This window comes from Cherax quadricarinatus, chromosome 10 (assembly GCF_038502225.1).
Source record: "Cherax quadricarinatus isolate ZL_2023a chromosome 10, ASM3850222v1, whole genome shotgun sequence".
Lineage (NCBI taxonomy): Eukaryota > Metazoa > Arthropoda > Malacostraca > Decapoda > Parastacidae > Cherax > Cherax quadricarinatus.
This window is the reverse complement of record NC_091301.1, coordinates 16,605,104-16,622,195: the sequence shown is the minus strand read 5'-3', so window position 1 is coordinate 16,622,195 and position 17,092 is coordinate 16,605,104. Positions and strand designations below refer to the sequence as shown.

Genomic DNA, 17,092 nt, shown 5'->3' with positions numbered 1-17,092 from the left:
GTTAGGGTCGCAGGTGTGAGGGGGAGGGTAACAGGTGTGAGGGTGGCAGGTGTGAGGGGGAGGGTAACAGGTGTGAGGGTGGCAGGTGTGAGGAGGGAGGGTAATAGGTGTGAGGGTGCCAGGTGTGAGGAGGGAGGGTAACAGGTGTGAGGGGGGAGGGTAACAGGTGTGACGGTGGCAGGTGTGACGGTGGCAGGTGTGAGGGGGAGGGTAACAGGTGTCAGGGTGGCAGGTGTGAGGGGGAGGGTAACAGGTGTCAGGGTGGCAGGTGTGAGGGGGAGGGTAACAGGTGTGAGGGTGTCAGGTGTGAGGGGGGAGGGTAACAGGTTTGAGGGTGGCAGGTGTGTGGGAGGAGGGTAACAGGTGTGAGGGTGGCAGGTGAGAGGGGGAGGGTAACAGGTGTGAGGGTGGCAGGTGTGAGGGGGGAGGGTAAGGTGTGAGGGTGGCAGGTGTGAGGGGGAGGGTAACAGGTATGAGGGTGTCAGGTGTGAGGGAGGAGGGTAACAGGTGTGAGGGTGGCAGGTGTGAGGGGGAGGGTAACAGGTGAGAGGGTGGCAGGTGTGAGGGGGAGGGTAACAGGTTTGAGGGTGGCAGGTGTGTGGGAGGAGGGTAACAGGTGTGAGGGTGGCAGGTGTGAGGGTGGCAGGTGTGAGGGGGAGGGTAAGAGGTGTGAGGGTTGCAGGTGTGAGGGGGAGGGTAACAGGTGTGAGGATGGCAGGTGTGAGGGGGAGGGTAACAGATGTGAGGGTGGCAGGTGTGAGTGGGGAGGGTAACAGGTGTGAGGGTGGCAGGTGTGAAGGGGGAGGGTAACAAGTGTGAGGGTGGCAGGTGTGAGGGGGGAGGGTAACAGGTGTGAGGGTGGCAGGTGTGAGGGGGGAGGGTAACAGGTGCGAGGGCGGCAGGTGTGAGGGGGAGAGTAACAGGTGTGAGGGTGGCAGGTGTGAAGGGGGAGGGTAACAGGTGTGAGGGAGTGGCAGGTGTGAGGGGGTGGCAGGTGTGAGAAGGGGCAGGTGTGAGGAGGAGGGTAAGAGGTGTGAGGGTGGCAGGTGTGAGGGGGGTAACAGGTGTGAGGGTGGCAGGTGTGAGGGGGAGGGTAACAGGTGTGAGGGTGGCAGGTGTGAGGGGGGAGGGTAACAGGTGTGAGGGTGGCAGGTGTGAGGGTGGCAGGTGTGAAGGGGGAGGGTAACAGGTGTGAGGGTGGCAGGTGTGAGGAGGAGGGTAAGAGGTGTGAGGGTGGCAGGTGTGAGGGGGGTAACAGGTGTGAGGGTGGCAGGTGTGAGGGGGAGGGTAACAGGTGTGAGGGTGGCAGGTGTGAGAGAGGGTGGCAGGTGTCAGGGTGGCAGGTGTCAGGGTGGCAGGTGTCAGGGTGGCAGGTGTCAGGGTGGCAGGTGTGAGGGTGGCAGGTGTGAGGGTGGCAGGTGTGAGGGTGGCAGGTGTGAGGGTGGCAGGTGTGAGGGTGGCAGGTGTGAGGGTGGCAGGTGTGAGGGTGGCAGGTGTGAGGGTGGCAGGTGTGAGGGTGGCAGGCGTGAGGGTGGCAGGCGTGAGGGTGGCAGGCGTGAGGGTGGCAGGCGTGAGGGTGGCAGGTGTGAGGGTGGCAGGTCTGAGAAACTCACCCACACACTCCCCTTATATATATATAATTTCTTCCACATTCCATTTTTTCTGACTTAATTTCCACCATTCTGAAGACTTTTTATATTACATTGATCTTTGTGTTAACTTTCAATCTTTCTGAACCCTCCTACACCAGCCTCCCACCAACCTCCCACCAGCCTCCCACCAGCCTCCCACCAGCCTCCCACCAGCCTCCCACCAGCCTCCCACCAGCCTCCCACAAGCTGTATCATCAACAAAGAAAAACCGTGACAATTTCCACCTTATATCAGATTTCATGTTTACAACATCATGGAGAGCCCCGTCCATAAAGACGTCACATATGTCTGTTTTTGACTAAATCCTACTGGAAAGCATTTCTTTTCTCTCTTTCATACCCTAACTGTAGCCTCACTGTCACTTCCACATATATGCAACACCTGCCACATCTCTTCCTTATCCACCTTACAGTACGTATTTTACTAAATCCATAGCTGTAAAAAGGTGAATACTTATTCTGATCTCATTGCTGGTGCCTAATTTGTTGTAGTGCAAACACTTGACATACACATACCCCTCTCTTCCTAAATCCATCTTGTTCGTTTGTAATCCGGCTTTTTGGTCTTTCCCGTAACTTCGGAGAATATTTTTTTGCTGTACACTTTAGCCAGTATACGTAGCAGATTTGCTCATTTTCTCAAAGTGTTGTCTCTGTGTCTGATAGCCGATATGCAAAACAACCACAGGGAAAGTTGAATGATAGTTTTAGGCCTTTCGTGTTGCAATCAACATATCAAGAGGTTGTAATGTTGTAGAAATGAGTAGGAAGACCATGCAGATCCGTTCAGGGGAACGTTTTTGCTCGAAACGTTCATCTACCCCTGTCGTTGTTTTGCATCTTGTATCGCTTGTTACTGATTATTGCATAGCTGATATACACCAGCTATGTTCAAAGGATTTTAATAATTCGTTTCAGTAATTTGTCCTCTAACTGCTGTTTCCCCTCCAAGTCTTTCTCTTCCTTACCATTCTTTCTTCCCTCATGTAACCCCTTCCCTCTTATTCACCTTCTGGAAGATCTTAAGATGCGTCTGAAGTTCGGCCATTTCTTGTTCCATCTGATCTTGTAGCTGTCGCTTCTCCTCCTCGCTCTCCTGCCTCGCCTGCTGCTTCGCCTTCTGCTCCACCTTCGCCACCTGGTCTTCGATCTCGTTTTCTAAACTCTTAAGGGCAGTTGCATGGTGCTCTCTCTCCCTGAGTGTACAAAAATACGCGATTAACACGCCATCTGTGTTCACTTCCTTGTATAAGGAAACACCAAGATACTAAAGACTACCTCGTGTCATCATGCAATCAGAATACATGTTAACTGTGCTAGAAACTCACTGAACAGAGGTTCAGAATCATTGTAAGCCAGTTCTAACATTAGCAGAACAGCGCGATATCCACTGCACTAAAAACTTAATTTCGTACTTGTCAGTAATTTTTTTTATCAGGAGAAAACTGGAACACGGAATGAAATACAGAAATAGCATATGATGTATAACTCCTACGAATAAAACTGGAACTGAAATAGAGTGATAAAAAGTCACATGAGCTATACTCTGAATCTTCGAAATATGAAATAAAATATTTTAGCACATTTTTCTTATTGTTTTTAATGTTTCACCAGTGTTATATTCGTCTGCAATCGAACTGAAGAAGCCTGCGGAGCAGGCGAAATGTTTCGACAATAAAAATACCCGAGCGTTACACATGTGTCATATTTATCAACTTGTAGGTAATTGTACCATTATATTACGAAATGGAGTGAGGTAGGCGGTGTGTGGCTGTGGTTCCAGGACTTACTTCTTGTAGAGAGTCTCGAGACTGTGATGGTGGGACTGCAGCTGCTGGATCTCTGCCAGCAGTGTTGAGAGCACCGTGCTCACACGACTTGCAACATCAATGGGTGCTGGGGAAGCCTCCAGGTCCTGCAGAAGCTCACGGATCTGAACACCGCTGAGGACACAATTTAGTTCGGTGGATCATGACCTGTCGACTGCAAGTAACCTGTACACTAGTATTAAGAATATTAGCGTACCTGATTACCTTTTACTGTCTTCACTCGCCCACTCAGAGCCCACTTAGAGCCCACTCTTTGCTTGAACCACTTAGAACTGAAATAAATCATTTCAATTCTTATACTCTTAATAACATGTGATTGAAAAACGGACCCCTTACAACATTTATGCAATTAAAAACATGGAACTGAAGCAAGCCTTTACAATACATGTAATTTTAGGTCAGTTTAAAGTGTTTATAGCACATGACGTTGTCCATATCGAGTCTCATTTCATTATAAACACTGAGTAGACATCTGTCTTCGGGGAAGAGAAATAGGACAAGGATATTGCGAACAAGTAAGGACAGCATACGGCAGAACAAAGTCATATAACAGGTAAGGACGATCTGTGGTAGAACAAAGTCACGAATGCCAATTAAGAACCTGCTATAGTAGAACAGACATATAAAAGGTATGGACGACCTGTAGTAAAACAAAGTCACATATAGGTAAGAACGACCTATGGTAGAATAGTCACATATACCAGGTAAGTCCGACCTATAGTGGAACACAGTAACATATAGCAGGTAAGGACGACCTGTGGCGGAACACAGTAACATGCAGCAGGAAAGGACGACCTATGACCACAGCTATATAGACAGTGAATCTGGGGCGAATCTAAACACTTCCACAGGTGTGTTCTCTTTCATGTCAAGGACTCTCCTGTGTGACGCTCAGACGTCATTCTACCAGAGATTTATAAATCTGGATGAGTAACACTATTTCTGGGTTGCTGCTAGATTTTTTATTACATATGAACGTATATATAGTAAGATTTACTTCAAGTGTTCAGAGTTCAGACGGCAGATGAGAGGAAAATATATCAAAGAAAGATTTTGTCATATAATGAGGCATGCTAGCGTGTATATCAGCTTGCGCGCATTCATTCTTGTCTTCCTAAATACACTTATTTTCTCTTACATAAATACATATGTAGATGTACTCTTCTATACATTCAGGCATACACTGGTTTCTATGAATTTTTTTTAATTTATCCTTGTATTGGCCTATTTTCTTGCACTCGCGCTCACCAGTCATACACAAGTAAGCATGTATATATATAGATATATATATATATATATATATATATATATATATATATATATATATATATATATATATATATATATATATGTCGTGCCGAATAGGCAGAACTTGCGATCTTGGCTTAAATAGCAACGCTCATCTTGCCATATAGGACAAGTTAAAATTTGTGTATGCAATAATTTCGCCAAAATCATTCTGAACCTGACGAAAAAAATATATTTCACTGTGTTTGTTTAGTATTAAATTATTGTAAACAAATCTAAAATATATTTCGTTGGGTTAGGCTTAAATAAATTGTTCTTGTTATAATAAGGTTAGGTAAGTTTTCTAAGTTCCTTTTGGTTGAAAATTATAAATTTTTACATCAACATTAATGAAAAAAATATATCTTTGAACGTATAAGAGAAAATTTTAGAAAAGATTTAATTTTAAATGAGTTCTTGCTAATTGACCAGTTTTACATATTCGGCACGACATATACATATATATATATATATATACATATATATATATATATATATATATATATATATATATACATATATATATATATATATATATATGTCGTGCCGAATAGGCAGAACTTGCGATCTTGGCTTAAATAGCAACGCTCATCTTGCCATATAAGACAAGTGAAAATTTGTGTATGCAATAATTTCGCCAAAATCACTCTGAACCTAACGTAAAAAATATATTTCACTGTGTTTGTTTAGTATTAAATTATTGTAAACAAATCTAAAATATATTTAGTTGGCTTAGGTTGAAATAAATTGCGCTTGTTATAATAAGGTTAGGTAAGTTTTCTAAGTTCCTTTTGGTGCAAAATTATAAATTTTTACATCAACATTAATGAAAAAAATATATCTTTAAACGTATAAGAGAAAATTTTAGAAAGGACTTAATTTTAAATGAGTTACTGCTAATTGACCAGTTTTACATATTCGGCACGACATATATACATATATATATATATATTATATATATATATATATATATATATATATATATATATATATATATATATATATATATATATATATATATATATATATATATATATATATATACGCAGATATTGAAAGTGTATCGAATAGGTGATAGGTTACTGAAAGTAATTAAGAGTTTTTACGAAGATATTGAGGCTCAGGTTAGAGTATGTAATAGAGAGGGAGATTATTGCCCATGTAAAGGTAGGCCTTAGACAGGGATGCATAGTGTTACAATGGTTGTTCAATATATTTATAGATGGGGTTGTAAGAGAAGTGAACGCTCGGGTGTTAGCAAGAGGTGTGGGATTAAGAGATAAAGAATCTAACACTAAGTGGAAGTTGTCACAGGTGCTTTTTGCTGATGACAATGTGCTTTCGGGACATTCTGAAGAGAAGTCGCAGTGGTTGATGTACGAATTTGGAAGGGTACGTAACAGAAGGATATTAAAAGTGAACACAGGAAAGAGTAAGATAAGGATAACAAAAAAAATTTGGTAATGAAAGATTGGATATCAAACTGGAGGGAGAAAGTATGGAGTAAGTGAATGTATTCAGATATTTGGGAGTGGACTTGTCAGCAGATGGATCTATCAAAGAGGAGGTGAATCATAGAATTGATGAGAGGGAAAAGATGAGTGGAGCACTGAGGAGTCTATGGAGACGAAGAATGTTATCCATGGAAATAAAGAAGGGAATGTATCATAGTTTAGTGGTACCAACACTTTATAAGGGTATGAAGCATAGGTGATGAATGTTGCATCAAGGAGAAGGCTGGAGGCAGTGTAGATGTCGTGTATGAGGGCAATGTGTGGTGTGAATAGCATGTAGAGAATCCATAGCTTGGAGATTATAAGGATGTGTTTCTAAAATTATTATCCAGAGGACTGAGGAGCGGTTTTTAATGTGGTCCGAACATTTACAAAGGATGGAGCGAAATAGAATGACTAGGAGGGAGTATAAATTTGTAGTGGAAGAAAGGCGGGGTAAGGGTAAAGGAGGTTTTGTGTGCGAGGGGCTTGAACTTCCAGCAAGCGTGCGTGAGCGTGCTAGATAAGAGCATTTGGAGGCAAATGGTTTTTTATGACTTGACGTGCTGTTGGAGTGTGAGCAAAGTAACATTTATGAAGGAATTCAGAAAAACCGGTTAGTCGGGTATGAGTCCTGGTGGTGGAGAGTACAGTGCCTCGCTCTGAAGGGCGGGGTGGAGATATGATAGCTTTATAATTGTAGTACAGACATGCCTCCGCCAAGACAGTGATGGAGTGAATGATGATGAAAGTTTATTCTTTGTCAGGTCACACTGACTTGGTAGGAAGAGGCCGATGTCTTAATAAAAATGTCATTTTAATATTAAATAAATTTAAACTGAGCTATGACATATTTAGTAGAATTTGGCTAAAAAAAATACTAAGTTTAAATTAGGTTAAGTGAAGTTTCTAAGTTTAGTTTGCTCATAACAAGAAAAGGAAAAATATTACATCATTCTTAATTAAATTTTTTCTATCAATCTGTAAATTTTGGAAGAAAAGGATTTATTTATAAGGACGTTCGGCCTATTCGGCGCGATATATATATATATATATATATATATATATTATATATATATATATATATATATATATATATATATATATATATATATATATATATATATATGTTTATATTGCCAAACAATATCATATTCCTTATCACTGTCAACTGCCTCAAATGTTCTATTGAAGAACGTCAGTAAGTTTGTCAGGCAGGAACGACCTCTCGTGAATCCATGCTGAGATTCATTTATCAAGTTATGCTCTTCAAGGTGACTTCTGATAATTTGCAAGAGGCGTGGAGTTAAAAGATAAAGAATCACACACAAAGTGGGAGTTGTCACAGCTGCTCTTTGCTGATGACACTGTGCTCTTGGGAGATTCTGAAGAGAAGTTGCAGAGATTGGTGGATGAATTTGGTAGGGTGTGCAAAAGAAGAAAATTAAAGGTGAATACAGGAAAGAGTAAGGTTATGAGGATAACAAAAAGATTAGGTGATGAAAGATTGAATATCAGATTGGAGGGAGAGAGTATGGAGGAGGTGAACGTATTCAGATATTTGGGAGTGGACGTGTCAGCGGATGGGTCTATGAAAGATGAGGTGAATCATAGAATTGATGAGGGAAAAAGAGTGAGTGGTGCACTTAGGAGTCTGTGGAGACAAAGAACTTTGTCCTTGGAGGCAAAGAGGGGAATGTATGAGAGTATAGTTTTACCAACGCTCTTATATGGGTGTGAAGCGTGGGTGATGAATGTTGCAGCGAGGAGAAGGCTGGAGGCAGTGGAGATGTCATGTCTGAGGGCAATGTGTGGTGTGAATATAATGCAGAGAATTCGTAGTTTGGAAGTTAGGAGGAGGTGCGGGATTACCAAAACTGTTGTCCAGAGGGCTGAGGAAGGGTTGTTGAGGTGGTTCGGACATGTAGAGAGAATGGAGCGAAACAGAATGACTTCAAGAGTGTATCAGTCTGTAGTGGAAGGAAGGCGGGGTAGGGGTCGGCCTAGGAAGGGTTGGAGGGAGGGGATAAAGGAGGTTTTGTGTGCGAGGGGCTTGGACTTCCAGCAGGCATGCGTGAGCGTGTTTGATAGGAGTGGATGGAGACAAATGGTTTTTAATACTTGACGTGCTGTTGGAGTGTGAGCAAAGTAACATTTATGAAGGGATTCAGGGAAACCGGCAGGCCGGACTTGAGTCCTGGAGATGGGAAGTACAGTGCTTGCACTCTGAAGGAGGGGTGTTAATGTTGCAGTTTAAAAACTGTAGTGTAAAGCACCCTTCTGGCAAGACAATGATGGAGTGAATGATGGTGAAAGTTTTTCTTTTTCGGGCCACCCTGCCTTGGTGGGAATCGGCCAGTGTGATAATAAAAAATAAAAAAATATATATATATATATATACGTATATATATATATTTATCGTGATGAATAGGTTAAATTGGTCAATTATCAAGAAATCATTTAAAATTAAGTCCTTTCTAAAATTTTCTCTAATACGTTTTAAGATATATATTTTTCATTTATGTTAATGTAAAAATTAATAATTTTGTACCAAAAGAACCTTAGAAAACTTACCTAACCTTATTATAACAAACGCAATTTAATTTAGCCTAATCTAACTAAATATATTTTAGACAAGTTTACAATAATTTAATAATAAACAAACACAATGAAATATATTTTCTCGTTAGATTCAGAATGATTTTTGCGAAATTATTGCATGCACAAATTTTTGCTTGCCTTATTCGGCAAGGATAGCGTTGCTATTTAAGAGTCTACCTGAAGGTTATTCCTTGGATCAACGCCCCGCGGCCCGGTCCACGACCAGGCCTCCCGGTGGATCAGGGCCTGATCAACTAGGCTGTTACTGCTGGCCGCACGCAGTCCAACGTACGAACCACAGCCCGGCTGATCCGGCACTGACTTTAGGTATCTGTCCAGCTCTCTTGAAGGCAGCCAGGGGTTTATTGGTAATTCCTCTTATGCTTGGTGGGAGGCTGTTGAACAGTCTTGGGCCCCGGACACTCATGGTGTTTTCTCTTAGTGTACCAATGGCGCCCCTACTTTTAATTGGGGGTATTTTACATCGCCTGCCCAGTCTTTTACTTTCGTGGGGAGTGATTTCTGTGTGCAGATTCGGGACCATTTCTTCCAGGATTTTCCAAGTGTAGATTATGATTTATCTCTCTGTCCTGCGTTCCAACGAGTACAAGTCAAGTGCTTCCAAGTGTTCCCAGTAGTTAAGGTGCTTGACAGAACTTATACGTCAGTAAAAGTTCTCTGTATACTCTCTAGATCTGCAATTTCACCTGCTTTGAATGGAGATGTTAATGTAGAGCAGTATTCCAGCCTAGAGAGAACAAGTGATTTGAAAAGGATCATCATTGGCTTGGCATCTCTCACTTTGAACGTTCTCATTATCCATCCTATAATTTTCTTTGCACTTGTGATCGTGGCACTGTTGTGATCCTTGAAAGTGAGATCCTCAGACATTACCACTCCCAGGTCCCTTACATTATTTTTCCGCTTTATTGTATGGCCAGTGTTTGTAGTACACTCTGTTCTAGTTATTATCCCCTCCAGTTTTCCATAACGGAGTAGTTGGAATTTGTCCTCATTGAACATGATGTTTTTATCCGTTGCTCACTGGAAAACTTTGTTAATATCTTCTTGGAGGTTAACCGGGTCCTCAATAGATGACAGTCTCGTGCAGATCCTAGTATCGTCTGCGAAGGATGATACGGTGCTGTGGGTTACATCTCTGTCTATGTCTGATATGAGGATGAAGAACAGGATGGGGGCGAGTACTCTGCCTTGTGGAACAGAGCTCTTCACTATGGCAGCCTCCGATTTAACTCTGTTGACCACTACTCTTTGTGTTCGATTGGTTAGGAAGTTGAAGATCCATCTCCCCACTTTGCCAGTTATTCCTTTAGCACGTATTTTGTGTGTTATTACGCCATGATCGCATGTTGCCCTGGATTGTGCAGTTTTGAGGAATCAAGGTGGTTTGCAATCCTGCTTCTTAGCACTCTTTCAATGATTTTTATGATGTGGGACGTTAGAGCTATTGGTCTATAGTTCTTAGCTAATGCTTTGCTGCCACCCTTATGGAGTGGGGCTATATCTGCTGTTTAAGCCAAAATCCCACGTTTGACCTATTGGGCAAGAATGAATATATATATATATATATATATATATATATATATATATATATATATATATATATATATATATATATATATATATATATATAATCCTAGGTAGTAGGTTGGTAAACAGCAACCACCCAGGGAGGTACTACCGTCCTGCCAAGTGAGTGTACAACGAAAACCTGTAATTGTTTTACATGATGGTAGGATTGCTGGTGTCTTTTGTCTGTCTCATAAACATGCAAGATTTCAGGTATGTTATGCTACTTCTACTTACACTTAGGTCGCACTACACATACATGTACAAACATATATATACACACCCCTCTGGGTATTCTTCTATTTTCTTTCTAGTTCTTGTTCTTGTTTATTTCCTCTTATCTCCATGAGGAAGTGGAACAGAATTCTTCCTCCGTAAGCCATGAGTGTTGTAAGAGGCGACTAAAATGCCGGGAGCAAGGGGCTAGTAACCCCTTCTCCCGTATAAATTACTAAATTTAAAAGAGAAACTTTCGTTTTTCTTTTTGGGCCACCCTGCCTTGGTGGGATATGGCCGGTGTGTTAAAAGTTGAATAATCACAAAAATACACACATGTACATGACATTAATGTACACTCATGTACAAAAACATAAATGAGCTCACTGACACATACACACTGACACATACACACGGACACATACACACTGATACACACACACACACATACACGCACACACGCACGCACACACACACACACACACACACACACACACACACACACACACACACACACACACACAGAGCTTCACACCCTCCTACGTAATCCATTGTATAACTGCTACCCTGCAATTTGCGTTTTTATTATTCAGATTACTCCCCGTCCGCTTCCCCACTGTTACTCAGGTACCAGGTTCACTCATTCAATCTGCCTTATACTACCACCTTGTTCACTCTTCCTTGAATACCAGCCCCCAACCTGTTTTGTACTACCATTCCCTGAATACCAACCTTACTCCCTCAACCTGTCTTGTACTACCATTCCCTGAGTACCAACCTCACTCCCTCAACCTGTCTTGTACTATCATTCCCCGAGTACCAACCTCACTCCCCCAACCTGTCTTGTACTACCATTCCCCGAGTACCGTGTACCAACCTCACTCCTCCAACCTGTCTTGTACTACCATTCCCCGAGTACCGAGTACCAACCTCACTCCTCCAACCTGTCTTGTACTACCATTCCCCGAGTACCAACCTCACTCCTCCAACCTGTCTTGTACTACCATTCCCCGAGTACCAACCTCACTCCCCCAACCTGTCTTGTACTACCATTCCCCGAGTACCAACCTCACTCCTCCAACCTGTCTTGTACTACCATTCCCCGAATACCAACCTCACTCCTCCAACCTTCCTTATACCTGTGTTCAGGGTGTCCTAACCACACACACACTGCTGCTCTGGTTACAGTGTTAACTTTCATTTAATGCTTCAGTCTCAGAGTTAATCGGGGTTACCTGCCTGAAACCATGATCAATAGATAGAGAGAGAGAGAGAGAGAGAGAGAGAGAGAGAGAGAGAGAGAGAGAGAGAGAGAGAGAGAGAGAGAGAGAGAAAGAAAGAGAGAGAGAAATGAGTTAATTATTGATTAAAAAATTTAGATTTGGCATTAGAAAGTTCCACTTCTCGATAATAATAATAATAATAATAATAATAATCATAATAATAATAATAATAATTATTATTATAATTTCCAAAATGTACATAACAATGGGAATTTTTTTTTACCTTTCAGAACCAAAATAATTATTCAGAGTATTTTCGACAAACGTCATGTCATGCAGATTCACGACCTCCGCATAATGAAATTCTTACAAGGATGTAAGACCAGTTACAAGCTCCTCTCCGTGTGGAACACCTGTGTACAATGTGGCGTAACCTCTTATGTGGACATAATTGAAAAATTTACTGAAGAACATGTATGTATGTAGTATGTATGTAAATGTCATGCTGGATAGGTAAAACTTGCGATTTTCGCTTAAGTAGCAACGTTCTTCTTGTCGAATAAGGCAAGTGAAAATTTGTGTATGCAATGATTTCGCAAAATTCATTCTTTTTGTAGACTAATATAAAATATATTTAGTTAGATAAGGGTAAATTAAATTGCGCTTGTTATAATAAAGTTAGGGAAGTTTTCTAAGGTTCTTTTGGTACAAAATTATTAATTTTTACATTAACATAATTGAAAAAAAAGTATTTTTAAACGTACAAGAGAAAAATTTAGAAAGGACTTAATTTTGAACGAGTTCTTTCTAATTGACCAATTTTACCTATTCGGCACGACAGTAACATTATTGAAAGTTTGTTCTATCTTTGTGCCTATAAATTAATCTTTCTTGTCTTCCTTCTTCTTTCATCTCTCACTCAACCAGTATCCACTCGCTCATTATCTTCTGTTTCCTTACAATCTTTATTTCTTCTATCCACACTTACTTCCCTCCCTCCCTCCCTCCCTCCCTCCCTCCCTCCTCGCCATCATAACCTGAGCCCCCATGTAGAGCATTAATTAACATACCTGGAGGTCGAAGCTACACAGGTGAGAATGACAAACTCTTACAACAATATACAAACAATGATTTTTCTCTGTTACGGTAGATGGCGTTGGAATAAATATTTAATCATAAAAGCATTGAAATTATTTAAAACACACGCACACACACACACACACACACACACACACACACACACACACACACACACACACACACACACACACACACACACACACACACACACACACACATCCTATCCTCTTCTTATATTTCCCTCTGCACTTCAGTTCACCATTCTCTCTGTCTCCTTGTTTCAACTCGGTGGTTCCTGTGTTTCTTGGACTTCTCTGACGATCCCTGTGTGTGGGGGGGAGTGGTCGGGGAGTATAGATGTATGCAGGCATGTACAGGTGTGTACAGGTGTGTACACAGATGTTACATCATGTTTGGCTTAACCTACATACCTACTCTCTTATCACCACCATGTTTGTGTTGTTGTGTCTTTCCCTCCGCAAAACAATTATCTCTTCCTGTGTTTCCTTGATGTTTAGTGTTATGTATGTTTGTGTTTCTATTTGTCTTGTGTGTTTTCTTATTCTTGGGTTCTGTTATTGTGTTCATTCGTGTTCTTCTGTGTTATCGTGTTCGTGTGTTTTCAGTGTTCTTGAGTTCTTCCGTTTTCTAGTATTTTCTCTGTCTTTCTCTGTCTCTTTTTTTTTTCACAGGGTTTGACAAGGTTAAGGATCCCTAGCTTTATTGACAAGCTATTTACAGGTTAAGGATCCCTAACTTTATTGACAAGCTAAGAGCTGTTACCTACATCAGCTCATTTGAAAGCATTTTTATTGTTATGAAACATACAAGTAGGGAACAGGATGAAGTTGGAGCCATCTGTGGGCCAGCATTTTCATTTGATCAACTGACTTTATCTCGTTGACATCATTATGCTGTACGAATGTGTTCCATACTCGAGTCATCCTGGGTATGTATGATCTCAGATGGAGTGATGTTCTCTGTCTCTCTCTCTCTCTCTCTCTCTCTCTCTCTCTCTCTCTCTCTCTCTCTCTCTCTCTCCCTATCTATCTCTCTATCTCTCTTTCTCTATCTATCTATCTATATTACTCCTCTCTCACCTCTCAGCAGCTACTGAGGTGTTTGTGAGCTGAGCAAGACTGGAGGTGAGACAGCTCCATGCTTGATACACACTCTCTCTCCTCCTCAGTTCCTCCTCATCTACTCTTCTCTCCACTTCCTCCTCATCTTCCTCCTCCGCCGCCGATCCTGTGCTGTTATGACAAAAGGAAATTTGTGTAAATTTAAGTATATAGAAGCGTGTGTTTGTGAAGTCACTTATTTGTAGTTGCAGGGGGTCGAATCTCCGCTCCTGATCCTACCCCGTGACAATAGTGTGTGTGTGTGTGTGTAGCAGAACTTTTTTCTGAAATTAATGATGGGGGTTGTGGTTGATGGGGGGGGGGAGGTTAACTCACCCTATGGAGAACCGCCTGTTGGCTCTGGCCTCTGTGTCGGGGTTGAGGAACTCGCTGAAGCCCTTGGAGAACTCCCAGTAACTGATCTTCCCGTCCTGGTCCTCGTCCAGGTCACTGAAGATCACGTCCGAATCCTCAGCTGTGATGCCTAGCCCCAGACACAGCTCCCTCAGCTCCTGCTCCACGATGTAGCCCTTGCCTGTGCTCCATGCAAGGAATCGCATAGTTACTTCTCTTATATTTTTGATCTTTGATTAAAGTAGAAGGGGAAGAATCTTGGAAGGCAAAGGAGTCTTGTTAATTATTGTGAAATTATTGATAGAGGTGTGGATGGGAGGGAGGTGGGTGTTGATGTAGATGGGATGGAGGTTCGTCTCCGAGATGTGTGATGGGTTTTAAGTAGGGTCTTAAAAATGAACTCTGACCGACTACCAAAGACTTCATGTATGAGGAAGTACTGCGCCACTAAGGGAGGATCAGTGTAAGCATGGGAACATGATGCTCATATGATTCAACCTTGAACCTTACAAAACTGTTACAAGATATCATTGTCGAAATTTTAAAGAAGACTAAAACCCCTCAGGATTAACCTTATGCTGACCTTGGCAGGAACGAGTGGACTTAGTGGCCATAGTTCATATGAGAAAATCCGTAACTTGTGGAAGAAATAAACGAATATGAAAAATGGAAAATGGCAGAAAAGTTAAAAAAAAAAGAAAAAGAATGTAGAGAATACATTTTTTTAAAGAAATGGTTATGTTTACGCCTCTTTTATTCATTCATTAGTTTGTTTTCGAAAACTGAGAAATTTGTTTTAAGGCGTGATGGGATCTGTCGTTACTTTTATGAAATTAAGAGAGGGGTAAAAGGCCCAACGGATCATTAATGGAGGTGAAACAGGCACACCAGATCATCAACAAAGGTTAAACTGTACAGTGTAAAATATGTTTTTACTTCGCGGATAAAGGAGACATTGGGAAATCTGAATACAAGGGACTGGGACAAGTGAAGGAGGAAAAATGTAGCTTTAAAATGTGTTCTGTCTGCATGAAACTGGCACGAATATCTGATTCCAGTAGACCCGCTGGTTTGACCGTCTGAATCCACTACCTCAGCTGGTCCTAACGTCTGAGTCCACTACCTCAGCTGGTCCTACCGACTGAGTCCACTACCTCAGCTGGTCCTACCGTCTGAGTCCACTACATCAGCTGGTCCTACTGGCAAAGTCCACTATCTCAGCTGATCATACATACCAAAGCCACAAGCCTGGCTGACTCACCTTCCTTGTCGCATGTCCTGAAGAGCTGCTGGAGTTGGCTGCCAGCGCCGTTCTGGCCAGCGCTTGGAACACCATTCATGGTGATCACCTCGGTGTTCCGTCACACCTGAGTGTTCTCTCTCACCCAGAAGGAAGTTTATGTGGTGTGTGCTCTCACCATGTAGACACAAGGTGTGTGTAAGCAACTGGTTAAAATTAACACCGGGGCACGAACCTCACACAATATTGGCCGATCACACGTTAAACTGTAATTCTTATCTTCAGTAAAACGTCAGCAGGTTTAAACGTGGAGAGTTTATATACACAAATGAAATCACTGAGTCAGATCAACTGCTTATCAATGTTGCTCTCTATGTATATTATTTTCACCACTGTCTGTTATACACACTAATTTTCATAGATTTTTTAATACAAATTTTAATTTTTTTCTAGTATGATTTAAACCTAAATTTTTTTTCGAGAGTTTTTAATTTTATTTACCCTCATAACGAAGGAGGTTCAAGTCAAGATAATTTAGCGTCGTACAGAGTAACACGTGAGTTTTTCTCGAAATGTTAATCATATTAATTATCTGCAATAAATAATAGCGGTTAAAAGAGGGTTAGCACATAAAATATCCAATAGGTAGATATCCCCACAGGTAGAGGACCAGGGCCAGGAGCTGAAACTCGGCCCCTGCATCCAAATATAGGTAAGTTGATATTGGTAAGCACAGGGAGAGAGAGAGAGAGAGAGAGAGAGAGAGAGAGAGAGAGAGAGTGGTGAAATATATTTATTTCAATTTCCAATTTGTGGGTTAGTTGTTAATTCATCAATATTACTAACAACGTTAAAATTTGCTAAGTCAGTATTACTAAAAACATCAGTATTAACAAGTCACTCCCCTTCCCTGGAATGCCAACCACCACAGCCTACTGGCACATAGGTACCTACTTCCTGCTAGGTGTACAGGGGCAGCAGGTATAAGGAAACATGTCCAGCTTTAATACTCATACCGGAGATCGAACTTATAGGAATCTCAACACTCACTGCACGATAATAGGGAATTCTTGGGAAGCAGTGGATAGCGTCCCCCGGTACATGAAGATGTCAGGTTATATCATGCACTGGAGGTCCTGACGCCGACAACCAGGTGACCTTCTTGAAATCCAATTTGGTTAACACGCAGGTGATGGTTGAGTTGAGAGGCGTCAATTGTCACACACACACACATACACACACACACACACACACACACACACACACACACACACACACACACACACACACACACACACACACACACACACTCGTGGAGGAGTCACGCGGTTTGAGCTCGTGTTTTGGTGGTAATTTCTGACTGTGCCATAAGGAATAGAGTGTGGGATATAGGCGTGTGCACGCATA

The 17,092-nt window shown here is 41.7% G+C and overlaps 1 protein-coding gene across 1 annotated transcript in view; it reads right to left on the bottom strand.

Moving 5' to 3' along the window:
- LOC128687779 (ras and EF-hand domain-containing protein homolog) overlaps window positions 1-16,271 on the bottom strand; it is a 44,409-nt gene extending 28,138 nt beyond the window's left edge. The window contains exons 1-5 of the mRNA XM_070083678.1: window positions 15,707-16,271; window positions 14,428-14,626; window positions 14,071-14,223; window positions 3,442-3,594; window positions 2,661-2,847 (exon numbers count right to left, since the gene is read on the bottom strand). Coding sequence (XP_069939779.1) covers window positions 2,661-2,847; window positions 3,442-3,594; window positions 14,071-14,223; window positions 14,428-14,626; window positions 15,707-15,785 — 771 coding nt within the window. The 5' untranslated portion in view covers window positions 15,786-16,271. The remainder of the gene's footprint in view (window positions 1-2,660; window positions 2,848-3,441; window positions 3,595-14,070; window positions 14,224-14,427; window positions 14,627-15,706) is intronic.
- Window positions 16,272-17,092: the final 821 nt, after the last annotated feature.